General features: G+C 38.7%; 1 protein-coding gene across 1 annotated transcript in view; it reads left to right on the plus strand.

Moving 5' to 3' along the window:
- Nucleotides 1-2,489: 2,489 nt before the first annotated feature.
- The window catches only part of TTLL8 (tubulin tyrosine ligase like 8), a 41,374-nt gene continuing 19,395 nt past the window's right edge, over nucleotides 2,490-24,468 (plus strand). Inside the window, exons 1-6 of the mRNA XM_063307916.1 lie at nucleotides 2,490-2,565; nucleotides 5,628-5,723; nucleotides 10,526-10,617; nucleotides 13,334-13,490; nucleotides 17,289-17,356; nucleotides 19,454-19,582. Coding sequence (XP_063163986.1) covers nucleotides 2,490-2,565; nucleotides 5,628-5,723; nucleotides 10,526-10,617; nucleotides 13,334-13,490; nucleotides 17,289-17,356; nucleotides 19,454-19,582 — 618 coding nt within the window. The remainder of the gene's footprint in view (nucleotides 2,566-5,627; nucleotides 5,724-10,525; nucleotides 10,618-13,333; nucleotides 13,491-17,288; nucleotides 17,357-19,453; nucleotides 19,583-24,468) is intronic.

The raw sequence follows: 24,468 nt of genomic DNA on the forward strand, positions 1-24,468 counted from the left end.
TGATTTTTCTAAATAGTATTAATAACAGTAATAGCTAGACAACCCTGTGACCAGCTGGATCATCCTTTGAGAGAAACGTAGTGCAGTCTGATGTGACTGGAATGAACATTAAATTTTAGGCTGACTGTATTTTTTTTACTCCAATGCTAAACAGTCCTGTGATCCTCCAGCAAGAGTATATATCATAAATAGAAAAATAGTTGTGGTGCGAAAACAAACTTCAATAATAAGTCAATATTTACTTACCTAAACAGATAAACCAAATAACCAGTGGGAACGGGAGTGACTTCTGACTTCGTGCCATTTTCCCTATTGATTTTGCTTGTGGGGAGCTGGCAAGGAGTGTCGGAAATCACAATCATTTGACTGCGAGGATGCTGCGGCGGCCACAACTTCGCGAATAAAACTGGTCTGAACATTGTGGAAATTTCAGTTCCACAGGAGTAATGGTCCCAGATTTTTTACACATTCTTTAAGTTCGTGGATTTTAGGTACCTCGATTCAAAAATGGTTGTGGTATAATGCCCTGTTTGGGTTAACTTGAGGGTGCAAAGAGACAACTAGATAAACACAATGAGAGTTTTAGTAACATATAGAAGATAATGGGATCAAACATTTATGTAACAGTATACTGCTGGGTTTTCCCATACCAAGTGATGAATACGTACATACAAAAGAGAAAGAGAATGTTTAAAGCATCAGCAGTACCAGACAAATTTGGTCTGGATCTCAGAAGAATATTTATTTATTGTATTTTTATACCGCCCATCTCAAAACGACTCTGGGTGGTTTACAAAAGATTTAAAATAATGACAGTCGAATATAAATTAAAAAACACATTATAAAATTTAGATCTATAAATATAATAAATATGATTAATCAAATAAGATATACTATGTGAAGTATAAATCAATTTTTTTAAAATTAAATTTTTGACTTATCAGTTATGCCTAAACTTAAAAGTGGACATTCTTAAATACAATCATAGCCCTCTTAAATCAACAACATTTAGTACACTGGCAGGAATATGGCAATGAAGGCCTGAATGTGTACTAACAAAAGGATAAACTAAATCAAAATATGTTCTGCTTTACCGTATCTCTTTTTATTTTATGTTCTATCACAAATCTTACAGGAAAAGAAAGATACAAATGTAGCAATGCAAGTGTTTGTGTGTATCAAACATTCAAAAAACATTTCTATGAGTCCTAGTGAATTCATCTCAAATGCGAATTAAATTTTTCAAATCCTGAATGGAGATTTCTTACAAATTCTGCTATAGAAGACAAGTGTAACTATTAACATTAAAAAAACATACCTTTCCAGTTACAGTGATAACCAGTAACACAAAATTAAGCTTCTCTAGCAAAATCAGCATTCCTCAACAGGACACTGGTAAAAGATGATCAAATAATCAAACATCTTACACCTGCAGTGTTACAAAAACAGTCCTAGAGCATTACTGTGGACTTAGCAAGGAATCAAGCCAGGACTGGAACAGATGAGATTCAAAATGCTAGATGTTTGCAGTGTGGGCAATGAGCTTGAAATGGGGTGATTCATACTTCTAGTATGCCTGTGCAATTCCTATTTCCCCTTTGCCAGGATACTTAATGTGAAACTGTGTAGCTAAATGCATTGATTGCCACTGAGACCGGATCTTAGTAACTAAAAATAAATAAATAAAACAATCCTGATCCTACCCCTATCAGAAATAGGTTTGCTTTAGAAACAAACACCCCACCCAGAATGCACAAGGTTGCCTGCCTACAAAGGTCACAATGGTAGGTAAGGAGCAATGTAACACTTTGTAAGGGGGGGATTAAAGGAGAAGTCTCAAGTGTCACCAAGCAGAGGAGCTCTGCTGTTTCCAGGAGGGTAAGACAGAAATTTGAAAGAGACTAGCCAGATGCCAGGGTAATGAGCCTTTTGAAAATCAGTAAATTGAGATGCCAGGCATAGTAAGTACTTGATAATAAAAGAAAGATGGTGAAATGAAAAAGGAGGGTGATAGACTATGTATCCTAGGATATGCTTCAGAACCTTGTAAAATGATTTGAGAGCTCAGGTGTTCAAGAACAATAAATTTCACTTTCAGTCTTTCATATCAACTGACATAAATGGTGTGGTTAAGCACAAACAGGGTTTCCTTTTATTTCCAGTGACAATAAATATTACATATCGATGATCCATTTTGCCTGGGAGTAACTAAACAAGAAGGATGTTTGCTTCTCGTGACAACCAGAGTAGGCCTCTTTAAGGAATACAAAGTAAAGCATCCCATGAAAACCATATATTTAGTAGTTGACAGTTACCTCCAGTAGAGAAGCTAAGGAGAGATTTACCCATACTTTAAAAAATGAAATATTTTCATATTTCATTTTCTTGAGTAACTGCTGTTTGTACCTTTTGGTGGAAGTAGAGTATCAAGGATGTGATCTTTCTCCATTGGCAGGATTGTGGCAACAGAGTGAAGCAACAATGACAGGATGAACCGGCTTCATGTAGAAAGAAAACCACTTCTGGTACCTATAGGCGAAGAAACAAAACATGAAGGAGAAAATAGTTAGTGTTTGCAAATTATAGCATTGGGTTTTTTTACTGGGGTTGTGGGAAAGGGAGAGTTAAAGCAACAGGGAAAATGACTGGACAATTCTGTAATACTTAAAAGATCGTCCCCTTCAGTTCCTTGCTTAAAGTCAGAAACCAAGTTTCAACTTCAGAGGGAAATCTGATACCTGATCTCCTGTCTCTACTTCTGTGTCATTCAGTGCAGGTAAAACTCCAAGGTCAGAAAAAGGGGGGCATGCTGGGTGTTAGGTAGCAGGAGCTAAAGATTCAAAGGAATTTGGCCAGAGGAAAATTTAGACTAGCTGTTTCTCTGATGTAAATATAATTTCTCCTGTTGCTTGCAAAAGATAAATTAAAATTCCTCTAAGAGGATGGGGAGACATTTGTTTTTCTCACTTCCATCCTTCAACATTGCAATTGGCAAGGCATCTTTGATGAATATTGAATGTTCTGTTGTCAGAATTCTCTGATCTATACATAGGGTTTTATTTCCATATCAGCAGTTTACCAATTTTTTTTTTTGGTCCCTTTGAGTCAGTCTTGACTCCTGGCAACTGCCCAGACAAGTCCCTGCAGTTTTCTTGGCAAGATTTCAGAAGTGGTTTGCCATTGCCTGCTTCCTAGGGCTGAGAGAGAGTAACTGGCCCAAGGTCATCCTGCTGGCTTTGTGCTTAAGGCAGGACTGATACCTTAACCACTACACTAAACTGGCTCTTTATGTAGCAAGAAAACCAACCAATAAGAACTTTCCATCCTAATCAATATATTTAGAAATAATCTGCTCTATACATCATCTGCAGTGGTGAAATGGTCTTATGCACTGCTTCAGTAAGATGAGCAATGAATCCTATGGAATTCTATTTCTGATTCCCTTTTACTATTGGTAATCTAGTAGCCATGAACTCAGCTGCTTTAAGCTACCCATTCCAAGGGTTGAACTTGATTCATGGACTTTGAAGAAGCAGGGTAGAAAGCAGTGTATCAGGGTAGAGTGAACTTTTGGACTTCGGTGTTGGAGAAGACTCCTAAGGACACCACTGATAGCCAGGAAAACAAACAAATGGATCATCAAGCAAATCGACCCAGAGTTCTCACTCAAAGCACAAATAATCAGACTCAAATGATCATACTTTGGACACATTATAGGAAGACCTAGCTCTCTGGAGAAGTCTATAATGCTGGGAAAAGTGGCAGGAAAGAAGAGGGTGACCAGCAGCAAGGTGGATGGACTCAATTACAGCAGCAATGGGTGCACTGTTGGAAGACCTGAAGCACCAGGTTGGGGACAAATCCACCTGGATGTGGTCGGTAAGAACTGACACCAGCTTGATGGCACATAATCAGTCAAACTTTAATGCAGCTGAAGACATAAACATCTAGAGTGAAGTCCAACCTACTTTCTACTTAATAATTAGTTACCAGAGTTTTTCATTATGTAGTATATAAAGTATAAATTATGTACAAGTCCCAACTTCCCATAAATGAGTTTTCTAAGGAGATGACTAATAACTTAACTGTATGCAGAGAGGTAAGTTCTGCTCAGTTCAGCAGGACATACTTCCATATACTCCCATGCTCCCACATAAAGATACATAAGATCATTCCATATTTTAGGATGTCCATGTGAGCAACTGGGTTAGCTATAGCTAGAGATGGGATTCTAAGCCACAGTAAACATTTAGATATTTGGTCTAAAATAGTTAAGGATCCGAATGGATGACACATGGTAGTCTGTTTTTACCCTCCAGTATATATATGAAAAGTGTATGGGTGAGGGGAATATTTTATCCTAGCATGTATGCTTATACTCATAAAAATGGTTATATATCTAAATCTGTAATATATGAAAATGATTTGATGAGATTAATTTATGTATAAGTCATAGCAATTTTGGTTCAATCTGATGTGTAGTTTAAACATTCAAGAGGTCGTAAGGTGATCTGGACTTCCCTCTCTGAGAATAATTCTTTTCTTTTTTCTTTTAATTAGTTTTATCACTGCCCATCTCCCCCCAAAGGAGGGACTCTGGCCGGTTTACAATAAAAACGAAATTCAAAATTCAATATATAGACAGACAATAAAAATATAAAATGTGAAAAAATCCAGATGGCTACACCAATCCATGAGTATAAAAGGGTCAGAATAAAGAAAGAACTCCAAATATTGACAGAAATCTTTTTCTCCTCCCAAGAGTTTCTGCAGTCTTCTCCAATATTAGAACTCTGACATCAGAAAAATGGGGAAACAAGTATGGCAAAACTTGTTCAGGAGTATCTCAGAAAAACTATGGATGCTCTGGATCCATGCCATTACCAGTTTTCCATTACTTTGACTTAGAGGGAATTTTGACAAGAATTTTTTTTAAAAATTAAGGAGGATGAAGAGGACAAGAATGGGCAGCACGTAAGAGACTTCCTGAGTGTTTCCCAGCTGCTGAATTAGACTGACCCCTTGAATTGGTAGAAAACTAGACTTACATGAAATTTGTTGCTCCTATTGCCAACACCTGCTGTGTTCACCATTTAGGGAGAAGATAGCACAAAGGTAGTAGGCAAGGCTTATCAGCCTCTGAAATGTAGGGGACATGCCCAGTGAAGCAGCCAATAAGCTCTGCTGTGACTCCAGCCATTACTGGTCACCTGACTTTGTTTCCAATGTTGTTCGTTATACACCATGCATTTGCCACTGAATGCTGTTGGCTGAAGAGGGAATGAGTAACACAGGTATAGCTGGGTATGACTTAAGGCTGTCTCACTCATGAGTTTGCTATGAGATGAAAGCAACATCATGGGAACAGGGCAGAGAAAAGTTGTTGCCAGGCTATCGTTCAGCATAAATAACAACAACAGCAATAATAATAATTTATTAAACTTGTACAGAGCGTCTGCCCTGTAGGCAGGATGCCAATTTGCCTCTGATTTGAGCATTCAGAGGAGGCCTGCCTGTCAGTTGATTTTACCTCAGGTAAGTAAAAATTCACTCCAACTCTAGTTTCTTTTTGTCATGGTTCATCTGAAAAGTTGTGTACTGTCCTGCGCTTATGTTTTCTCTAACAGGTTTAACACAGTCTGAACTCCCTCCTGAAAAAATCCTGAAAATTGCTTTGGACAATTGCCTTCCTGTAGTTTCGTGCCACCATGGGATGTTTCCAGGTATGTTTCCAGTATCTTTGTACCGGAGTGTTGAACCTTCATTTAAAAAAATACTGTGAAATATTTCATGGAAGCTGATGAACATACGCAACAGATTTTGATCAGGAATTCATGGGGTAAGAAAGTTATGAGAAAGTTATAGCAATGGTGTCTGGTCAAAGGAGCAAAAATTGAGTCTTCAGTGTGCACTGTGTGTATGTGCCTTCAAGTCAGTTTTTAACTCCTGGCAACTGCCTGGACTGGTCCCTGCAGTTTTCTTGGCAAGTTTTCAGAAGTATTTTGCCACTGCCTCCTTCCTAGGGCTGAGAGAGAGGGACTGGCCCAAGATCACCTAGCTGGCTTTGTGCCTAAGGAGGGACTATAACTCCCGGTCTCCTGGTTTCTAGCCTGGTGCCTTAACCTCTATACCAAACTGGCTCTCTCAGTTTGCACTACAGTACTAATATTTCTACTGACCAGCCACTGGTTCCCTCTTTACTTTTTTTAAAACAATTCTTTAATTAAAAGAATGAGAAGCTGCCATACTTAGGCCGTCCAGCAGCATCTTCAGTTATTCCAGGAATAATTCTAGGTCCCAAACCATCCCAAAACTCTTAAAAAAAAAGAATTTATTTATTTATTTATTTATTAAGGAGATTTATATGGCTGCCCAACTCACTCATGGTGACTCTGGGAAGATAAACCCCCAAATACAAAACCCACTGTGTGACAAGGAGCTATGTCTTAACGCAGAGTTTAGAAGTCTACAAGCTTGCCCAGAAAAAGGATAAAGCTAAAGCATGGATAGTAGAAAATGTTCTGTGGAAGAGGGAGGAGGGGAGGTAGCAATCTGTTAAATCAACGTTTTCCAACTGGCTATGTCCCTGTGGCAGTGATTCTATGAGTTGCATCCCCCCACAGTCCTTTGTGAGAATGCTTCTAACATATTACCAGAATTCCAAATGTGCCCACCTACCCTAACAGGTTGAAGACTCCAGAACAGTGTTTTTAAACCTTGGCAGCTTGAAGATGTGTGGACTTCAACTCCCAGAATTCTTCAGACAGCATGCTGGCTGGAGAATTCTGGGAGTTGAAGTCCACACATCTCCAAGTTGCCAAGGTTGAGAAACACTGCTCCAGAATAAAGGATTAGAGCTTTGGGCTGTGCACCTATGATCCCAACCATCATAGGATAGTCAGATTTCAACTTCAGAGGGGATACCAGATACCAGATTCCTTTTCCTGTCTCACTGAGAGAGATTGTAACTGAGGTGTGACAAGTGGTTGGACACAGGAGCAATGGAGCTACTGGATCCATCAGGCACCTCACAACCACAACTTCTACTCTGACAAAATATTGAGATTAGGCCTGGGATTGGTTTGAGTACATGCTATCCCATTCCTTACAACTGGAAGACAAAGGTTAAAAATCACATTGCTGCCAGTAATGGGAAGGAGAAACATCACTTCTTTTGTATCCTCTTACTCAGATTTCTCTGAGACAAAATACTTTGGGTGGGGGCAGGGATCATTAGATAAAAGGAGTGATTCTGACTCTAGATTAGGAAGTTAGAAAATTAAAAGCTGATATCCTTCTACATGATCTATCAGGACATAGCTATTTGTGGTCAGAAACCAAGAATCTGAAGGACAAAATGTCCCTGAAACAAATTTTATAATTTGTGTTTCCTATGGCCCCATTACAGGTAGTCCTTAGTTAACGACTGCCCTGTTTAGTGACTGTCCAATGTTACGATGGTGCTGAAAAAGTAGGTTTATGAATGATCTTTGAAATTGCAGCAGTCACAGCATCCCCGTGGTCACGTGATTGCGATTCAGGCGCTTGGCAACTGGTGTGCATTTACAATGGTCACAGCATCCTGCAGTCACATGATCGCCATTTGTCAACTTCACAGCTGGCTTCCGACAAGTGAAGTCAGTGGGGAACCTGCCAGTATGACACAGGTCGTGGTCATGTGATGCCTCACTTAATGACCATGGGTGAGTCACTTAATGACCACAGCGGAACTGACATCATAAGTTGGGCATGGTCACATGATTTTTCACTTAATGACCATGTCGCTTAGAGATGGAGTTGCCAGACCCAATTGTGGTTGTTAAGTGAGGACTACCTGTACTGTCAGGATGATAATATGATTGAAAGCGTGGGATGAGAAGGCTAAAAATTTCCTCTCATGTATGTAAAGATTGATTTGGAATAATAACCCCCAAATAACATTTTCTGAAAGAACCACTGCCACCATTCCTGGCTTTCAGCTCTACTCAGATGGAATGTCCCTCATTATAACTGCATTTGTTTCCAATAATCTCCCATGGCAACATTCCAAGAGAAGAAATACCCAATAAAGCTTCATTCCATACTGACAGATACTAAGATGAAAGTAGGACTTGGGGAAATTCTCACAAAGACTTGGGCAACAGTCACTCATTGTCATTTTTTGCTAACCTCACTGGAAACTATGGGAGATGAAGAGCATAATAAAGAGTTTGTGCATTTCAGGGAAGCTTATGTAGTGTTTGAAACTCTAATTTCTGTGAGTTTGGGTATTTATGCCTGCTGAAGATGTGAGGCTAGATTTAGGGTAAACAGAGGTGATCACTTGCTTTCCTTTCCTTCTTTTGGGCAAAATCCGGCCTGTGATTGATTACTTCAGTGTTAACTTGTTTTCCTTTCCTTCTTTTGGGCAAAATCCGGCCTGTGGCAAAGATCACTTGTGTTGATATCAGGAAGCTTTGTTTGTGAAGTCACTGTTTTAATTTCTCACAATGCCCCAATATGACACTGTGTCAAATGGCCCTGAGTATCTGGGAAATTTTAGATGGCTTGCCAGACTGAGCCACTACTGCTATCAGGTATGCCTACAGCCAGGAGGGACTAGTAGAGAGCACTCTGGCCAGGAATCCCTTAGTTCTGAAGCTAGTCTGAATGAGTAGCTGCAGACTCTATGAAAGGCCACATCTGTACATAATTAATCTGCTTCATTTTTTCCTCCAATAGATAGCCTATACATGGGCTTCAATCCAAACATAAGCAGTAGTGATGTACATGTATGAGGATGCTTGCACAAATTGCCAAGAGGATGGTCGGTCAACATTGATTAGTTCCCCTACCAGCGCTCAATTTTTTAAATTTCCTTCCTCCAGAAACAAAAAACTCTTGAGAAAATTCAGTTCAGCCCTGAACATACAAGCACTGAAGTGAACATATGTTAATTTAAAGTGGGGTTCATGACCCACAGGGAAACTGATCACTGGTTGTTAGAGATCAAATCATTGTTAATGTCAGCAGAAAACTATTGAATATATAGGGATACCTGGGAGTATGTTTTTCCTTCACAGCATCCCTGCTAAGATCAGGAAACCATCAACCCTGAATAGGATAACTGGGAGGAAATTGACTTCATAGCCTCTTCTTGGGAACTTCACTGGGAAGCGGGGGTGCCCATATTGTGCATGAAGTATGATCAGATAACCATGTTTGAAACCTCACCTTTGGATTTCCATACTTGCCCAAATATTGAATATGGATTGATGTCTAAGAGTGTAAGCACTGGCACATTCAAGCATTCTCACAGTAACAGTTGGGTGCAAGCTTGTGAGGGCTTCTTTTTTTAGGTGTCTGTTTAGTATAATTTTATTGACCTATAAAGTGTACCAATAATCATTGTAAGGAAAACTTACCAATTTTACTCCGAACTATTAAAAAAAGAAGCTATATATTTAAAAAGAACACAACATAATATAAAATAAAAAGACAGTTAAAAAGAAAAAGAGAAAAATAAAGATAAAATAAAATAAGCAAACAATAAAAAAGAGAAAACCACAATAACGCTCAAATATTTCAATACTTTTCTACAATAGTGATAATAATACTATCATGGTTATATAAATCACTATCAATCAAATTTTTAAATGAAAATTGAATGTAGTTCATACAGAATCATATTGTCCAATCTTCTTTTTCCACTGATAAATGGCCAGTTCAAAGGCTGAAGTGATGGATTTCATCAAGCCATCCTTTATATTCTGGTATATACGTGTTCTTCCAAGAATACCCAATCACATTTTTTTGCCACCAAGCACTCTATATCCAAAATATTCATGAACATATAAATTCCAAATTTTTGGTATATACTTAAACAACACATTAACATTGTCGAGCCTTAACTTCCACTCATGGACTTGGTTCATAACATCTAACCAAGAAGGAACTACCAGTAAAGAAGTGCATTAATATATCTTAGTATAAAAAGGATGGGTGCACTTAATATATCTTCAGCATAAAAAGGATGATAACCAACTTCTCTTGAACATCCCTTGAAGAGTCTAATGAGCCCAAAAAAGATTTCTGTTTGAGCTAATCTAGTTTACTTGATGTTTCTTAAAACCTGAGATCATTGCTTATGAATGTTCTCACACTTTAAATCCACAGGCATTTACTTGCATAGGGCCGAGGTAAGCTGCAAATTAAGAAGTGTCTGTATTGTTCAGATAGGCAAAATGGTAATTTTTTCTAGCTGTGATAGTTCTACTGATGGTTAAATTTAGGGGAGAGGAAGAAGGGTTGAAGTATGGCTGTAGTCAGCTAGGAAGAGTTATTTGTATGGGCGAGCAGATACTTGATGCTGCAATCCAGTGCTAAACATAGCTGTTTCTTTTTCTACACAGGTTATCCATGCTTCTAAGATGTATCTCAATAAGAATGACCAAATAAGCTATTTTTTTCAGTACAGTTTTAATTCTACATTGCTCTGCTTTTATTTAACCATTTCTGTAACATAGCTTTTTCTTTATATTTTTAGAGCTGATTCCAAGACCGGTGGAAGAATTGCCTCCTTCCCCCAAAATAGACAAATACAAACTTGCAAGATTTTTAACAGATAAAGCCATCAGGGTATATACAATAGCAATATTTTTGAAATAGTATACTGTATTATAGCATGTTTATCCCATTTTTGGCATTAAACCATTTGCAAATATCTCACAAACATGGCACAACTGTTCCTGAAAGAAGAAGAAAAGGGAAAATATTGCATGAAGAAATAGAATGTTGGCAAAAGTGAGAGCAGGGCTGGCATCTGTTTAAAAACACAGCTCTATATTTTTACTAATTTTTCATACTCAGTATAATGTCTATATTTTTTCTTTCTTCTAAAACATTCTTAAAAGCAGGAATCATGCCAATATTTTTTCCTCAGAGACTTAAAGTGATTTGAAAAGGAATTCTTAGTTCAATGCAGGGTTTCTCAACCCTGGCAACTTTAAGATGTGTGGACTTCAACTCCCAGAATTCCCTAGCCAGTAGAATTCCCCGGCCAGCATGGCTGGCCAGGGAATTCTGGGAGTTGAAGTCCACACATCTTAAAGTTGCCAAGGTTGAGAAACACTGGTTCAGTGCATTTCCCCATGTTTCAGATCTGTCAAAAGTCTCTAGGACCTAACTAAACAGAGATGACAATGGGAGAAAGAGGATCTGCATATACTGTATGTTGTAGGATGGTTACTTCAACTGATGTTCAAAGATTTTCAGGTCTGCTCTCTGCCCCCAGCAAATTGTCATTATGTGTTGGTGAGATGGCACCTGAGCCAGTCTAGTTTGGCTTTGAGGTCCCATTCTTCTTTGACTCCTTTCAATGCTTCACTGATGGCATGGACTCAGAAGCAGATGTCATGAGCACTGATGGTGAGCAGGAGGGACCCCCTATCCAGGGGGGAAAACGCATGCGTAGTAGAGAGAATTTGAGCTGTCATTCAGAGACACAGAACAGACCCGCCTTGACTTTTGGGGTTTATCTGTATGGGTTTTCTCACACTTCTTCAGTTTGGTAGGATTTTCTGTCTACTGTAGCAGTAATAAAACACTAGAGGCTTATTCCTCATCTCGACGTGGTTCCTGCTTGTCAGGACAGCAGGTCTGAAAAGATCCTGCTGTCCCAAGTGTCAATGATACCCCTGGGATATCATGTTGGTATGTCAGGGATACATAAATAGGAGAATTTAGTTCTCCCCAGCATGCTGTCTCCCTCAGATGACTGTGCTGATGGCAAGTGGAACATGAGAGGGAAAGGACCCACACCAGACCTGCTTCTAATAATCTCCAGAAGCCCCCTTGCAGCTGCAGAGATCCCTGTCAGGATGGGATTCTTTCTTGTCCAGAAGGGATTCTTCCATTTATAGCAAATTTTGCATTTCTGGAGACAGGAGTACATTGCCATAATGATTTTGGGACACAAATATCATGACAGCTGCAACTATGCCCTCACCCATGATACAGAAAAATTCAAGCATGTTTGTTTCCTGATTATTATCTGTGAAAGTTGCATGCAGCTCAGGAGTGGGGACCTCTGATACTTCCTCCAGTACTGCTGAACTATAACTCCTGATATCCCTCACTGGCCATCTGTCTTGGGACTGTTGGGAGTGCTACTTTAACAACTTGGAAGGCCACAGATTCCCCACTCCTCTTAGAGTTAGTCCCCATTAGAGTATGTATTATTTTATTTTGCCTTTCTTCAACAGAGAATGATTTCTTCTCAGTTTGTGGAGGAGGAAACAGAGCCCTCCCCACTCACCATACAGAGTATCTTGTTTTCTGTGATGGCTCTCAAGTACTATAGTTTCCATCCACTTTTATAACTACCAACCAGCCAATCCAGCTTGGTACCCATCTCACGCCACCTGATACTTTCCTACATGAAGGCCATCTCCTCATCCATTTCACATGAGACTATCTCTGGGTTTGAGGATTGCTTTGTGTCTCAGAACCACCTCTTGTCTGAGAACTATTTTTTTTGTGTGTTTTCTTAGTGTCCTCATTCTGATAGTTTTTCATGTGCTGACATGTGGGAAAAAGAAGAGGATATCCACCAGCACAAACCCTTCCATATCTATCATCTGTTTTGAATGGCTGTCATGTATTCCATCTTTCATATATGTCTGTTCATACTTTCACACAAATACATGGGATAAAATGCACAATGCAGCTGCAGGCTTATAGGGCCAGCAACACTGGTAACAAGGTAGTATCAATTCTACCTTGGGAGTTGAGGGCAGTTAGACTGGAGTCATGAGTGGCCCAACATCCTTGGAGGCAGTCCCAGATATGGCCAAGGGTTGTTACCAAATGGTGATTTTTAATATGACAGAAGGGGTAAATTATTAACCATCTCACTGGGAGGAATTTTATTAGGTTTAATTTTAATTAAATGTAAATTTGTAAAACATCCATTTTAATTAGAAAAAAAGGAAAACCTATCTCAAATTAAATTTTTGTCCTGGCCATGTTTGCTACTGTTTGGCCTGATAGACCATCCAAGTCCAAGTGGAACCTCCCTAATTTGCATGGAAGCAGTGAGGGCAATACAGTGATGGCAGAGAATCTGCAAGGTATGGTCAAGAAGGTTAAGATGCCAGCCATGATAGTGCAATCAAAGCTTCATGGTTTTTTTATGTGCATTGCAGATTTTTTTTTTGAGAGAGACTTTTAAAATTAACTAAATACAAAAAACTAAATACAAAAAAAAGGAAAAAGAATACACCACTGCAGACTTTTTTTTGACCACTGCTTTATGTTAACATTGCCTCTGAAACCTATTCCTTTATGATTCCAGGAAAAGAGAATTTTTACTATCTGTGGTCCTTACCCAGTAATCCGCTCCTCTTTAAGAAAGAGAGGGTGGGTGGAAAGAAAGCATGTTCTTAAATATGACACTCAGGACCATAAAGATGAGGGGAATGAAGCAGAACACGACAACAGTGGTAAAAATGGTAATAGATCTTTTAACTGTGTTATTTTCTTGTTTTTTATTTGCTTAGAAATGCATAGTAGTGGTTTGAATTTCCTTTGAAATAAGCTTTTCTACTCTATGTTTGGGGTTGGTAACCTTTAATGGAGATAGTTGTCATGGAAAAGTGGAGAATTCTTTGAAATTCACATTATGTCCATATGCTTTTTCAGACGTATTTCTTCTCTGCCCTAAGCTAAGAACTGGTTGTTTCTTATTTACTAGTCTCTCTTGATGATGACTTTACCTACTGTGAGATCACAGAATGCTCATAGGTTTTCTAATTGGTGAAGAGGGAGAAGTGCTAGTCAGGGAAAGTTGTGACTGAGTGCAGCTGTTGGAAAATGAAAGGTTGGTTAAGATCAACTTCAGATGAGCCAATGGGCAACATACTTTGCATGCTGTTGTGGCATTCATCATTAAGAAAATATTTCAAGATCAATTCTAAAGTACAACACTGCCAGTGATAGATTAATAACTATACTACCTACAAGGAAGACCAGTTAATACTACTATTATTCAAATTTATGCACCAACCACGAATGCTGAAGGTGAAGAAAGTGAAAACTTTTACAAAATGCTGCAATCTGAAATTGATTGAACATGCAATCAAGATGCTCTGTTAGTTATTGGTGACTGGAACGCAAAAGTTGAAAATAAAGAAGGATCAGTAGTTGGAAAATATGGCCTTGGTGACAGAAATGATGCTGGAGATCACATGATAGAATTCTGTAAGACCAATGATTTATTTATTTGCAACACTTTTTTCCAACAACACAGTCGACGACTATATACATGGACCTTGCCGGATGGATTACACAGAAATGAAATTGATTACATTTGTGGAAGGAGATGATGGAGAAGCCCAATACTATCAGTTAAGACAAAGCCAGGAGCTGACTGCGGGACAGATCATCAATTGTTCATGCACTAAACACTGATGACCGAAGACCAGAAGAGTTGTGGGAAGACATTAAGAACATAATATGTGAAGAAAGTGAAAGATCATTAAAAAGGCAGGAAAGAAAGAAAAGATCCAAATGGATGTCAGATGAGACTTTGGAACTTGCTTTTAAATGCCAAGTAGCTAAAGCTAATGGAAAAAAGAATGAAGTAAGACAGCTAAGTAGAAAATTTCAAAGGGCAGCTTGAAAAGATAAGGAAAAAAATTATGATGAAATATGCAAAGACCTAGAGTTAGAAAATCAAAGAGGAAGAACATGATCAGCATTTCTCAAGCTGAAAGAGATGAAGAGAAAATTCAAGCCCTGAGTTGCTATCTTTAAAGATTCTATGGGCAGTACATTAAATGATGCGGGTAGTATTTATTAAGAGAAGATGGAAGGAATATACAGAATCACTGTATAAAAAAGAGTTAGTCGATGTTCAGCTACTTAAGGAGGTAGAATATGATCAAGAACCATTGGTACTGAAGAAAGAAGTTCAAGCTGCACTGAAGGCATTGGCAAAAAACAAGGGTCCAGGAATTGATGGATTACCAATTGAGATATTTCAACAATCAGATGCAGCAGTGGAAGCACTTACTCTTCTATGTCAAGAAGTTTGGAAAACAACGACCTGGCCAGCTGACTGGAAGAGATCCGTATTCATACCCATTCCAAAGAAAGGAGATCAAACAGAATGTGGAAATTATTAAACAATTTCATTAATTTCACATGCTAGCAAAATTTTGCTGAAAATAATTTAACAACATTTGCAGCCTTACATCAATAGAGAACTACCAGAAGTCCAAGCTGGATTTAGAAGAGGACGCGGTACAAGATAAATCATTGCTGATGTCAGATGGATGTTGGCTAAATGTAAAGAATACTGGAAAGATGTTTACCTCTGTTTCATTGATTATGCAAAGGTGTTTGACTGTGTGGACCATAACAAGTTATGGTTAATATTACGAAGAATGGGAATTCCAGAGCACTTAATTGTACTCATGCGGAACCTGTACACGGATCAAGAGGCAGTTGTTAGAACAGAAAATGGTGATATCGAGTGGTTCAAAATTGGAAAAGGTGTGTGGCAAGCTTTCACCCTACTTATTCAGTGTGTGTGCTGAACAAATAATTCAAAAAGCAGAAATGTAAGAAGAAGAACGGGGTATCAGAATTGGTGGAAGACTCATTAACAATCTGCGTTATGCAGATGCTACAACTTTGCTTGCTGGAAGTGGAGAAGACTTGAAGTACTTGCTGATGAAGATCAAAGATTGTAGTCAGCAATATGGACTACACCTGAATGTGAAGAAGATGAAGATACTCACAAATGGACCAATAAACAATGTCACAATAAATGGAGAGGAAATTGAAGTTGTCAACAATTTCAGTCTACTCGGATCATTGATCAATGCCAAGGGAAGTAGTAATCAAGAAATCAACCAACGTATCGCGCTGGGAAAATCTGCCATCAAAGACCTATCTAAAGTTTTCAGAAGTAAAGATGTCAGTTTAAAAACAAAGGTGTGTCTGACTCATGCCATGGACTTCTCAATTGCCACATATGCCTGTGAAAGTTGGACATTAAAAAAGGAAGATAGAAGAATTGATGCATTTGAATTGTGGTGTTGGTGAAGATTATTGAAAATACCATGGACTGCCAGAAGAACAAGCAAATCAGTTTTAGAAGAAATACAACCAGAATGTTCCCTAGAGGTGAAGATAACTAAACTTAGACTCTCATACTTTGGGCACATCATCAGGAAACACCGATTGCTTGAAAAGGACATCATGTTTGGTAAAGTCAAGGGCCAGAGGAAAAGAGGAAGACCTTCAGTGCAATGGATTGATACAATTACAACAATGGATACAAACATTGGAACAGTCAGGCATATGGCGCAAGACCGAATAGCATTTCATTCTGTTATACATAGGGTCGCCAGGAGTCATAAATGACTTGATGGCAACTAACAATATTTTCCTTTACATGCGGCCTACCATACCTGGGCTGCAAAAATTGAGACAATCACATACGGCACTGGATTAAAGTTTTCTCTACATCTTTGCTGCCATCTATGGCTACAAATATCTAGCAGACCTGAATTCTATACCTTGGATTTCGTCTTTTCTCCTGTTCAGTGTTGAAGCATGTAATAGTGTTCCAGTTGGTCAACTTGGCTTTTTATTTCAAAGTTAATGTCTTGATTTTTCTAGTAACATTTTTAGAAATAATACTGAAGTGAGGCTTTTCATGCTAGGGATATAGCTTCCAGAACACTAAAAATATGTAACGTATACTTCAGTGTTCTATTATAGACTCATCTTATTTGAACCTTGCAAAATTTTAAATTCACAGCAATAATGTACAGTAGACTCTCAGTAAACTGGCACCCATGGGGATTGGTAGATGCCAGATAAATGTAGTTTCTGGTTGTTTGAGAGTTACTATTAAATTTCATTTAAAGTATTATTTATTCGATTTTTTGCTGGTTGCTTGAGAGCGAGTTCCAGTTGCTTGAGAGTGAGTTCCGGTTAACTGAGACTCTACTGTATTATTTATTTGATTTTTTTTTGCCGGTTGCTTGAGAGTGCCAGTTGCTTGAGTTCCGGTTAACTGAGAATCTACTGTATTATTTAATTGATTTTTTTTGCCGGTTGCTTGAGAGTGCTGGTTGCTTGCTTTCTGGTTAACTGAGAGTCTACTGTATTATTTATTTGATTTTTTTGGCTGGTTGCTTGAAAGCGCCGGTTGCTTGAGTTCCAGTTAACTAAGAGTCTACTGTATTTTCAATATGCTTTGCTGCAACCTATTTAACTTTTTATTTTTTTTAAAGAAAACAAAGCTGTCTTGCATGAAGAAGAAGGTCATTTCAACAACTCAAATGACATCCATGATATAATGGTAAGATTATAGAGAGAATTGTGTTATTGTAAGTTTTAATATTTTTGTCAGTGTAGAAAGTAGACTCTCAGCCCCGCCAACCCATTTCTCCGGTAACAGCAGAGGAAAAACAACATATATTTTGGTTTCAGTCTCTCTTCCCTAAATGGGGCCATCACGATAATCTAATTCAGTTGCTCAGCTACATTTATTTAAGTGATTTCATCCTGACACTTAACCCAGCCCCTATGGGAGATATAGAAGCTCTTTCAAATGAACAGTTCTTCATGTTTCCACACAAAAGATGTTGGGCAGTTATTCTGCCTTTCCCTTCTAATGAATTTTTCAGTGGGGAAAATGAGGGGAAAAGTAGACAGAAAAACAATATAACAGGGTCACCAATGGAAAATGACATTGTAGGGACCTGTGAATAATTCTGTTAATAAAGTAGGGCAATTGCATGATAAAAGATTTGTCTGGAAGTTTTTCATGAGAGTTGTGGAATTAATGTCTTAAATATTTTGGGACCAGGTCTGTATGCATCCGTAAAATCTGCCACAGATTTAAGATAAACATCTGAGTCCTGATCTATGGTCTTCCATGTAAGAGGTGGCCATTGAGTGTCATGGATCCAATTGCGCCAGATGCAGAAATGCAAGCAGAATTCTTATCTCCTCCTCAGTTAAATCTGATTTGTTTCACTAGCCTTATCTCCATTCAGTTTGACACAGATAAAACAGGGAGCTTTCTTTTTGGAATCATGCAGCGGTTACATACTTTTTTCTGTCTCAGTAGGCTAACAATTTTTCATGGCACTTAAAACAGGCAATATACAGGCCAGAATACACTTATATGAATCATGTGTTTAAATAAGCATGTACTAGTCATCTGCTTTTTATTTTGGCAGAGCCCTGATCTGGAATGAGTTCCCCAGCAATACTGGAGGGTCCATGCACATTTTCTGATAAAAATAATCCCATTCTCTCTCATGTCTTGAAAATGTTTACTTACTACAAGTTATATCTTTAAAGGTGAATTGCAGCCAGGTATAGGTGATTTTCAGAACTATATGTCTCTACTATAGTCCCAGGTTCTTCAGTTGGCCAGGACTAATGGAATGTATGGAAATCCACTCTAGTTTCATAAGAGACATTTGCAACACCACTAACATAGCCACCATTCCTGTCTCCCAATTCTGCTAATAGTACTCACATTATTGTTCTGGCTGCTGAAGATCTTCTTGAGTTGATTAGTACTTCTTCCTTCTCCCCAACTGGTGGAGCCCCAAAAAATGGACATTTCCACCAGCATTCCATCTCCCCAACCCCTTTTACTGCCTCATCAAGTTTATTTTGCAGTGAGGGTGGAGGGCGAAACATACAGCCACCTATTGTTGGGGGAGCAGTGGATCCATCAGAATGTCTGGATGGATTGCTCCAAAGCGCTGTTTCCTAGTTCCTAGTAGTGGGTAACTCCTCACCCTGCAGCTCCAGAGGAAATACTACAAAAGTAACTTGGCAGCATTTCCTGTGTAGCAGGATCTGAAGTGATTACCTTTCAAAGTTCATTGGGCCAGTTTGCAAAGACTCACAAAAGTCCCACAACATCACAGGTTTGGCACAATCCTTGCATGTGAAAGGGACTGATAACTGATAACCTTCTATGAATGTATCCAACCTTTGATGATTAAGGAAGGATATAAATTCAACAAAGAAATGAACTAGACTTATTCCTGGATGGATATTCATAAAGTTTGCAGCCTGGGAATCAATATGCTGTGATTTGGAGGCCAAGCATTACAGTGAATCTGATTCTAATTCTGATTTCAATCCACATCACAGTAAATTTTCCACTTTCCATGGGGAGGTTTTTCTTGTAATAGCAATGCTTCTTTCCATCAATCTTCCATGGTAACATTATTGTTCTAGGTAATAACCATAACTTCAGATCCTCACAGAATTTCTCATTCCTTAATTACTGCACAAACAGGAATTCCTATAAAATGAAATGAAGGTTTTGTTTCAATTTGCTCAATTCAAAAATGGGTTATCAAAGAGTATTGGGTGAAGTGGATAATATTTTCCATGTGGAAACATAACACAGTCTTCTTTGGGCCAGTCTAGGTTGGTAAGAAATGAAGAAACTTCTTTTTACTGGACTATTAAAAAGGATGCAGTTGATTTCTACAATCTCCACAATGATCAGATGATGAACCATTATGCAAGAACTGGCTCTTTTACAACCAAAGTAAGTATGTAAATAGCAGCGGAAAGGATAACATATCAACAAAGCATTTAACGTATCTTTTTAGCTTAGTAAGCTTGACTCATTTCCAGAGTCATGGGAGTCAGAATACCTTTCCCAATCAATTCAATTAAATCCTAACCTATAGAATATTAATCTACAGCAGGCATTCTATAATTCTATGTTAAACACCGTGGGGCCTTGGACTCCTAAAATGATACACAAATTTGTGTGACACTGTAATAGGATGTGAGAATAACCTTGAGGAAGAGAAGGAAGATCTGTAGCTAAGGCAATGGTCAGATAAGAGAAATCTCAGCCCAAAACAGGAATGGAATTTGAGAAAGCATCTCAGGATGGACCCTCCCTAGTTCTCATTAGGATAAAGGCAGGGAGGGGAGAGGCACATTCAGAGTTGCAAGATTCTGTTACTATAACCCTATAATAAAAGTAGTTTTAGTATTCATGAATTTGGTGTCCAAGTCTGGACTACCTCAAACAGCTGGCAGACATCCCCGCCTCCATGAATAAAAGCAACCATTTCATTTGGTTAAGGATTGCACGAGAAATAAATATAACACTTTAAATAATTCAGCTTTAACCTGTGTATCCCAGGGCCTCTTAAACATTGTGGTATCACAACTTCCCACTACAGATTTCTGTAGGCAAAGTGAAGAGCATAACTTGGAGCAAGTCTTAGCAGCATTCATACATTGCACAAGGTTGAATAAGTTTAAAATAACTTTATTAAAATTTTAAACAAGAAAGATAAAAACTAACAGGAATTAATATTTATAATAAAGAAAAGAAAGAAGACAGGAAAGAAAGAAAGAAAAGATAAAGCCAAAAATACAAAAAAATAAAAAATAAAGAAGTAGCTTCCAATTTTCTTTTATAGCAGTTATAAGTATAAATGTAAATTAACCTCTTACTCAATGGTTACAGCATAACTTTCAGTTTTTTCTATAATCAATTTTTTTTTCTAATCATCAAAACCATATATTGTAAGTTCATTTTTTTCTGTTTCACACAAAAAGTCTGTAAGAGGTTTCCAGTCAACATTGAACTTAATGTCTTTTCTCTGATCAAGGATGTCAATTTGGCCATCTTAGCAAGTTCTGTTAACTTCACCATCCATTCCTCCATTGTGGATACTATTGAGTCTTTCCACCTTCATGCATATAATAATCTTACTGCAATTACCATATATAAAAACAAAGTTCCATGACTTTTTTCTAACTGTTTATCAATCAGTCCCAAAAGAAAAGTCTCTGGTTTCAATTGTATATTAATCTTTAAAATCTTCTGAATTAGTGTATGTAGTTGAGTCCAAAATTTTCTGGCTCAAAAACACATCCACCAAGCATGATAAAATGTCCCCTCTTGTTCACATTTCCAACATAAATTTGAAGTACCTTTATACATTCTAGACAATTTTTCTGGTGACATATACTAATGATACATGATTTTATAGAAATTCTCTTTAAGATTATAACATAATGTAAATTTCAGTCCTTTCAATCACATATTCTCCTACTGTTCTATTAATATATTATAACCAAAATTTTAGCCCATTATATCATACATCCTTTCGCTTGTTTTTCTGTTTCAAATTTCAATAAAAGTTTATACATTTTAGCAATAACATGTTCATCATTTGTACACAATTCTGTTTCAAACTCAGTTTACAATGCTCAAAACCAAATGTTCCTTTATCTGCTTTAAACCTTTCTTGTAATTGTACATAAGAGAACCATTGACAAGTATATCCTTCTAGCACCAGATATTCTCTTGATTGTTTTTTTACATTCTCGTTGGCAAAATTCTAATATATCACAATAAGTTAACGATTTATGTTCATTTATCATTTTCTTCTATAAAATGCTTTTTGTGCTGAGAGTCACAAAGGTATTTTCTGGCACAGCCTAGGTTTATATCTCTTCCATATTCTCAATATGGCACATCTAACAAAACAATTTTTAAAATCTACATTAACCTTAGTTTTGTCATACCATAAGTATTCATGCCACCCAAATCTCAACTCATGTCCTTCTAGCTCCAATAACAACAAGCTGAAAAGTATAATTTTAAATCCAGCAAACCCAATCCTCTTTCTTTTGCATCTTGTAGCACCTTATATTTAACTTGTGGTTTTTTCCTCCTGCCACACAAATTTAGATATATCTTTCTGCCTTTGTTTAATTGGTACATCAGTTGTCAGAAAGGGTATTGTCTGAAACAGAAATAACATTCTAGGCAAAACATTCATCTTAATCACAGCAGTTCTCCCCAACAATGTCAGATCTGTTTTCTCCCATCTTACCATATATTTTTTAACTTCACAAGGTTGAATAGGTTTAGAAAAAAATGGCAGCCCGTCTCCCTGTAAGTTGCATATGACTCCTTAGGGGTTGGGACCCACAGTCTGAGATTCCTCAGAGTATTCTGCATTATTGGAAAGGCTTTCAAAGAGCTATTCATTTCCTAACGAGCAATCTTACTGCCTAGAAGTATTTTTGTCTTGATCAGTATAATTTCTTTTGTGTTGCCCATCAAACCAAAAGCATGTAAGGGAGATGCAGTATCTCCCAGTGGGATAAGCCAGTAAACAGCTTAAGCTGGTACCAGGAATGACTGCAAAAGAGGTCATAACACACATTAAAAAGGGGACCATAGCTACCATCTTTACCTATTTGTTTATCTCCTGTGGATGTCCCTGTCTAGCACAGAGGCCAGATGGAAAAAAAGATGAGAAAAAGATGAGATGTGTGGACTGAAAATTAGAAATTCTTTTTTCTGGTGTAAGTGATTTTTTACAAAACATATTAGCAACAGAGTGAAATATGAGATTTTCCCCTTAAGGTTTAACTTGTCAACAATGTTGTTTAGTTATAGATACTTTAATTGGTGTATTGACAGCACTGGAGGCAAAGACAGGCCTAAAGAGTGGTGGAGTTACAGTTAGAACACACATGTGATTGGATAGAGCAGCTAAGCATTTCATTGGATATAACATGCACCTAATGAATTCGTTGAGACCATTAGGGTGTAACTATGAGGTAATGGGGTAGGACTACAGTGACAATGAGGTTTTGAAAAAACGAAGAGGCAGTTATTCCATAGTGTCTTTCTAGGGAGTAACTTTCTTTTGCTTTCCCAGAGCTCTGCTTGGCTCCCAGTATCTTTTCCCAACTTATCAGCATTGGCCTCCTGAATGTTTTGTGGCTAAGCTGACAGTGTAGTTTTCCTGGGAAAGTCTTTTTGTAATGGGGTAGTTGCCCAATTTGACACCATATACCTGAGCCAGTTCTTTTCTTCCCTGAAAAGATGTATTTGGGTTAGGGTGTCATGTTCACCGTTCCAATGTTACCGTTACATTGTAATGTTTCGCATGTCATTTGGCTGATGCGTGTTTCGTCTGGGAGGGGAGGAGGATTCCATCTCGTGGGATTGTTATATGTTAGCAGCTGGATTGGAATGTGTCTGGGTTATCTTGTGTGTTCAAGGTTCCTTTCCCAGGACATCAGCAGAAACGGTTACCAGCACCTGGGGGGGGGGGGGAGTTTGCAATGGCAGGGCGAGGGGAGGGATTACGTTTGAGCCGAGGGTTTTTAGTTTGTATTTGGCGCGCTTTTGCTCATTCTCAGCTTTCTCTGTATTTGCATACTATTCTTTAATAAATCAGATATCATTAAGTTCCTGCTTGTGAGTCTGAGCCTATTAGGGTAGGCAATCCTTACATAAAGCTGAGAATCTCAAAAAATTTTCCATTAGCCCCTTTCCAGATTTATTTTGTGAGGGAGAAGTGCTAGCGATGAGCAAACCAAATCCCCAAACCACGGAAAGCGAGGAATCGAGCGAGGGGGAACCCGACTCCATGGTGATAAGAACAGAGAGGGTCCCTACTCGGGAGCTCTTAGAAATTCGGGAGGTGTCGAGCTCCAGCCTGGGAGAAGAGGAGGCTGGAGGTAAAAGAGCCCCTGAACTGACCGGCGAGTCGCCAGGTGAACTGGTCACCTGGGGTGAAACACAGGGACTCCTACCAGGGACGTCCAAAACGTCTTGGAAACAGTGGTACCCGAGTTCCCCAACTGTGGTGAGGCAGGAGGGAAAGGAGGATTCCCAAACCCCTGACCATATAAGGCTGGTGGAGGCCAAATTGGAGTCACTAGAATTTATGTTTCAGAAAATGTCAATGGACTGGGGTCCCCGGGAGAGGAGGAGAGAGAAGTCTAGTAATAGGCATTCGTCTCCTTCTTTGCCCCCACCTTCTTCGGAGGAAAGGAGTAGGACCCGGCACAGGGAGGAGGCAAGGGTGCCAAGGGTGAGAATTTCAAGGTCCCCTCCTCGAGAGCGGAGATCCCTGGGAGCTAAAAGAAAGTCCGACCGCCCAGCTGTGGCGAAGGGACCACCCGGAGTGGGGGTTAAGGACTTTACAGTTAAATTTGATGGAGATCCAACTAAGCTATCATTCTTCCTTACCAATGCAAGGAGTTATATGGATGAATGGGAACCGTATTTTCGTTCAGAAAGAGCCAAGATTAATGCCATTGCCACTAAGCTCAAGGGGCGGGCTGCCAATTGGTATGTGCAGTTATGTCAATCGGATGCCCCTGAGCTGGAGGAGTTCAAAGAATTCCTGTGGGCATTGAAGCTACACTTTGAAGACTCGTTAGCTAAAGAAAGGGCAAAACGGGTGCTGAGGGAGCTTAGCCAGGGGCCACGATCGGTAGCAGACTATGCTCTGGAATTTAAGGCTCTGGCTGGGAAGGTTGAGGATTGGTCCCAATCTACCTTAATAGAACTTTTTAAGGACGGTCTGAACACGGAGGTCCTGAGGTGGTTGCTCGGTAGGGACGACCCAGATACCCTGTATGAATGGATACAGT

Source organism: Candoia aspera, chromosome 7, assembly GCF_035149785.1.
Source record: "Candoia aspera isolate rCanAsp1 chromosome 7, rCanAsp1.hap2, whole genome shotgun sequence".
Lineage (NCBI taxonomy): Eukaryota > Metazoa > Chordata > Lepidosauria > Squamata > Boidae > Candoia > Candoia aspera.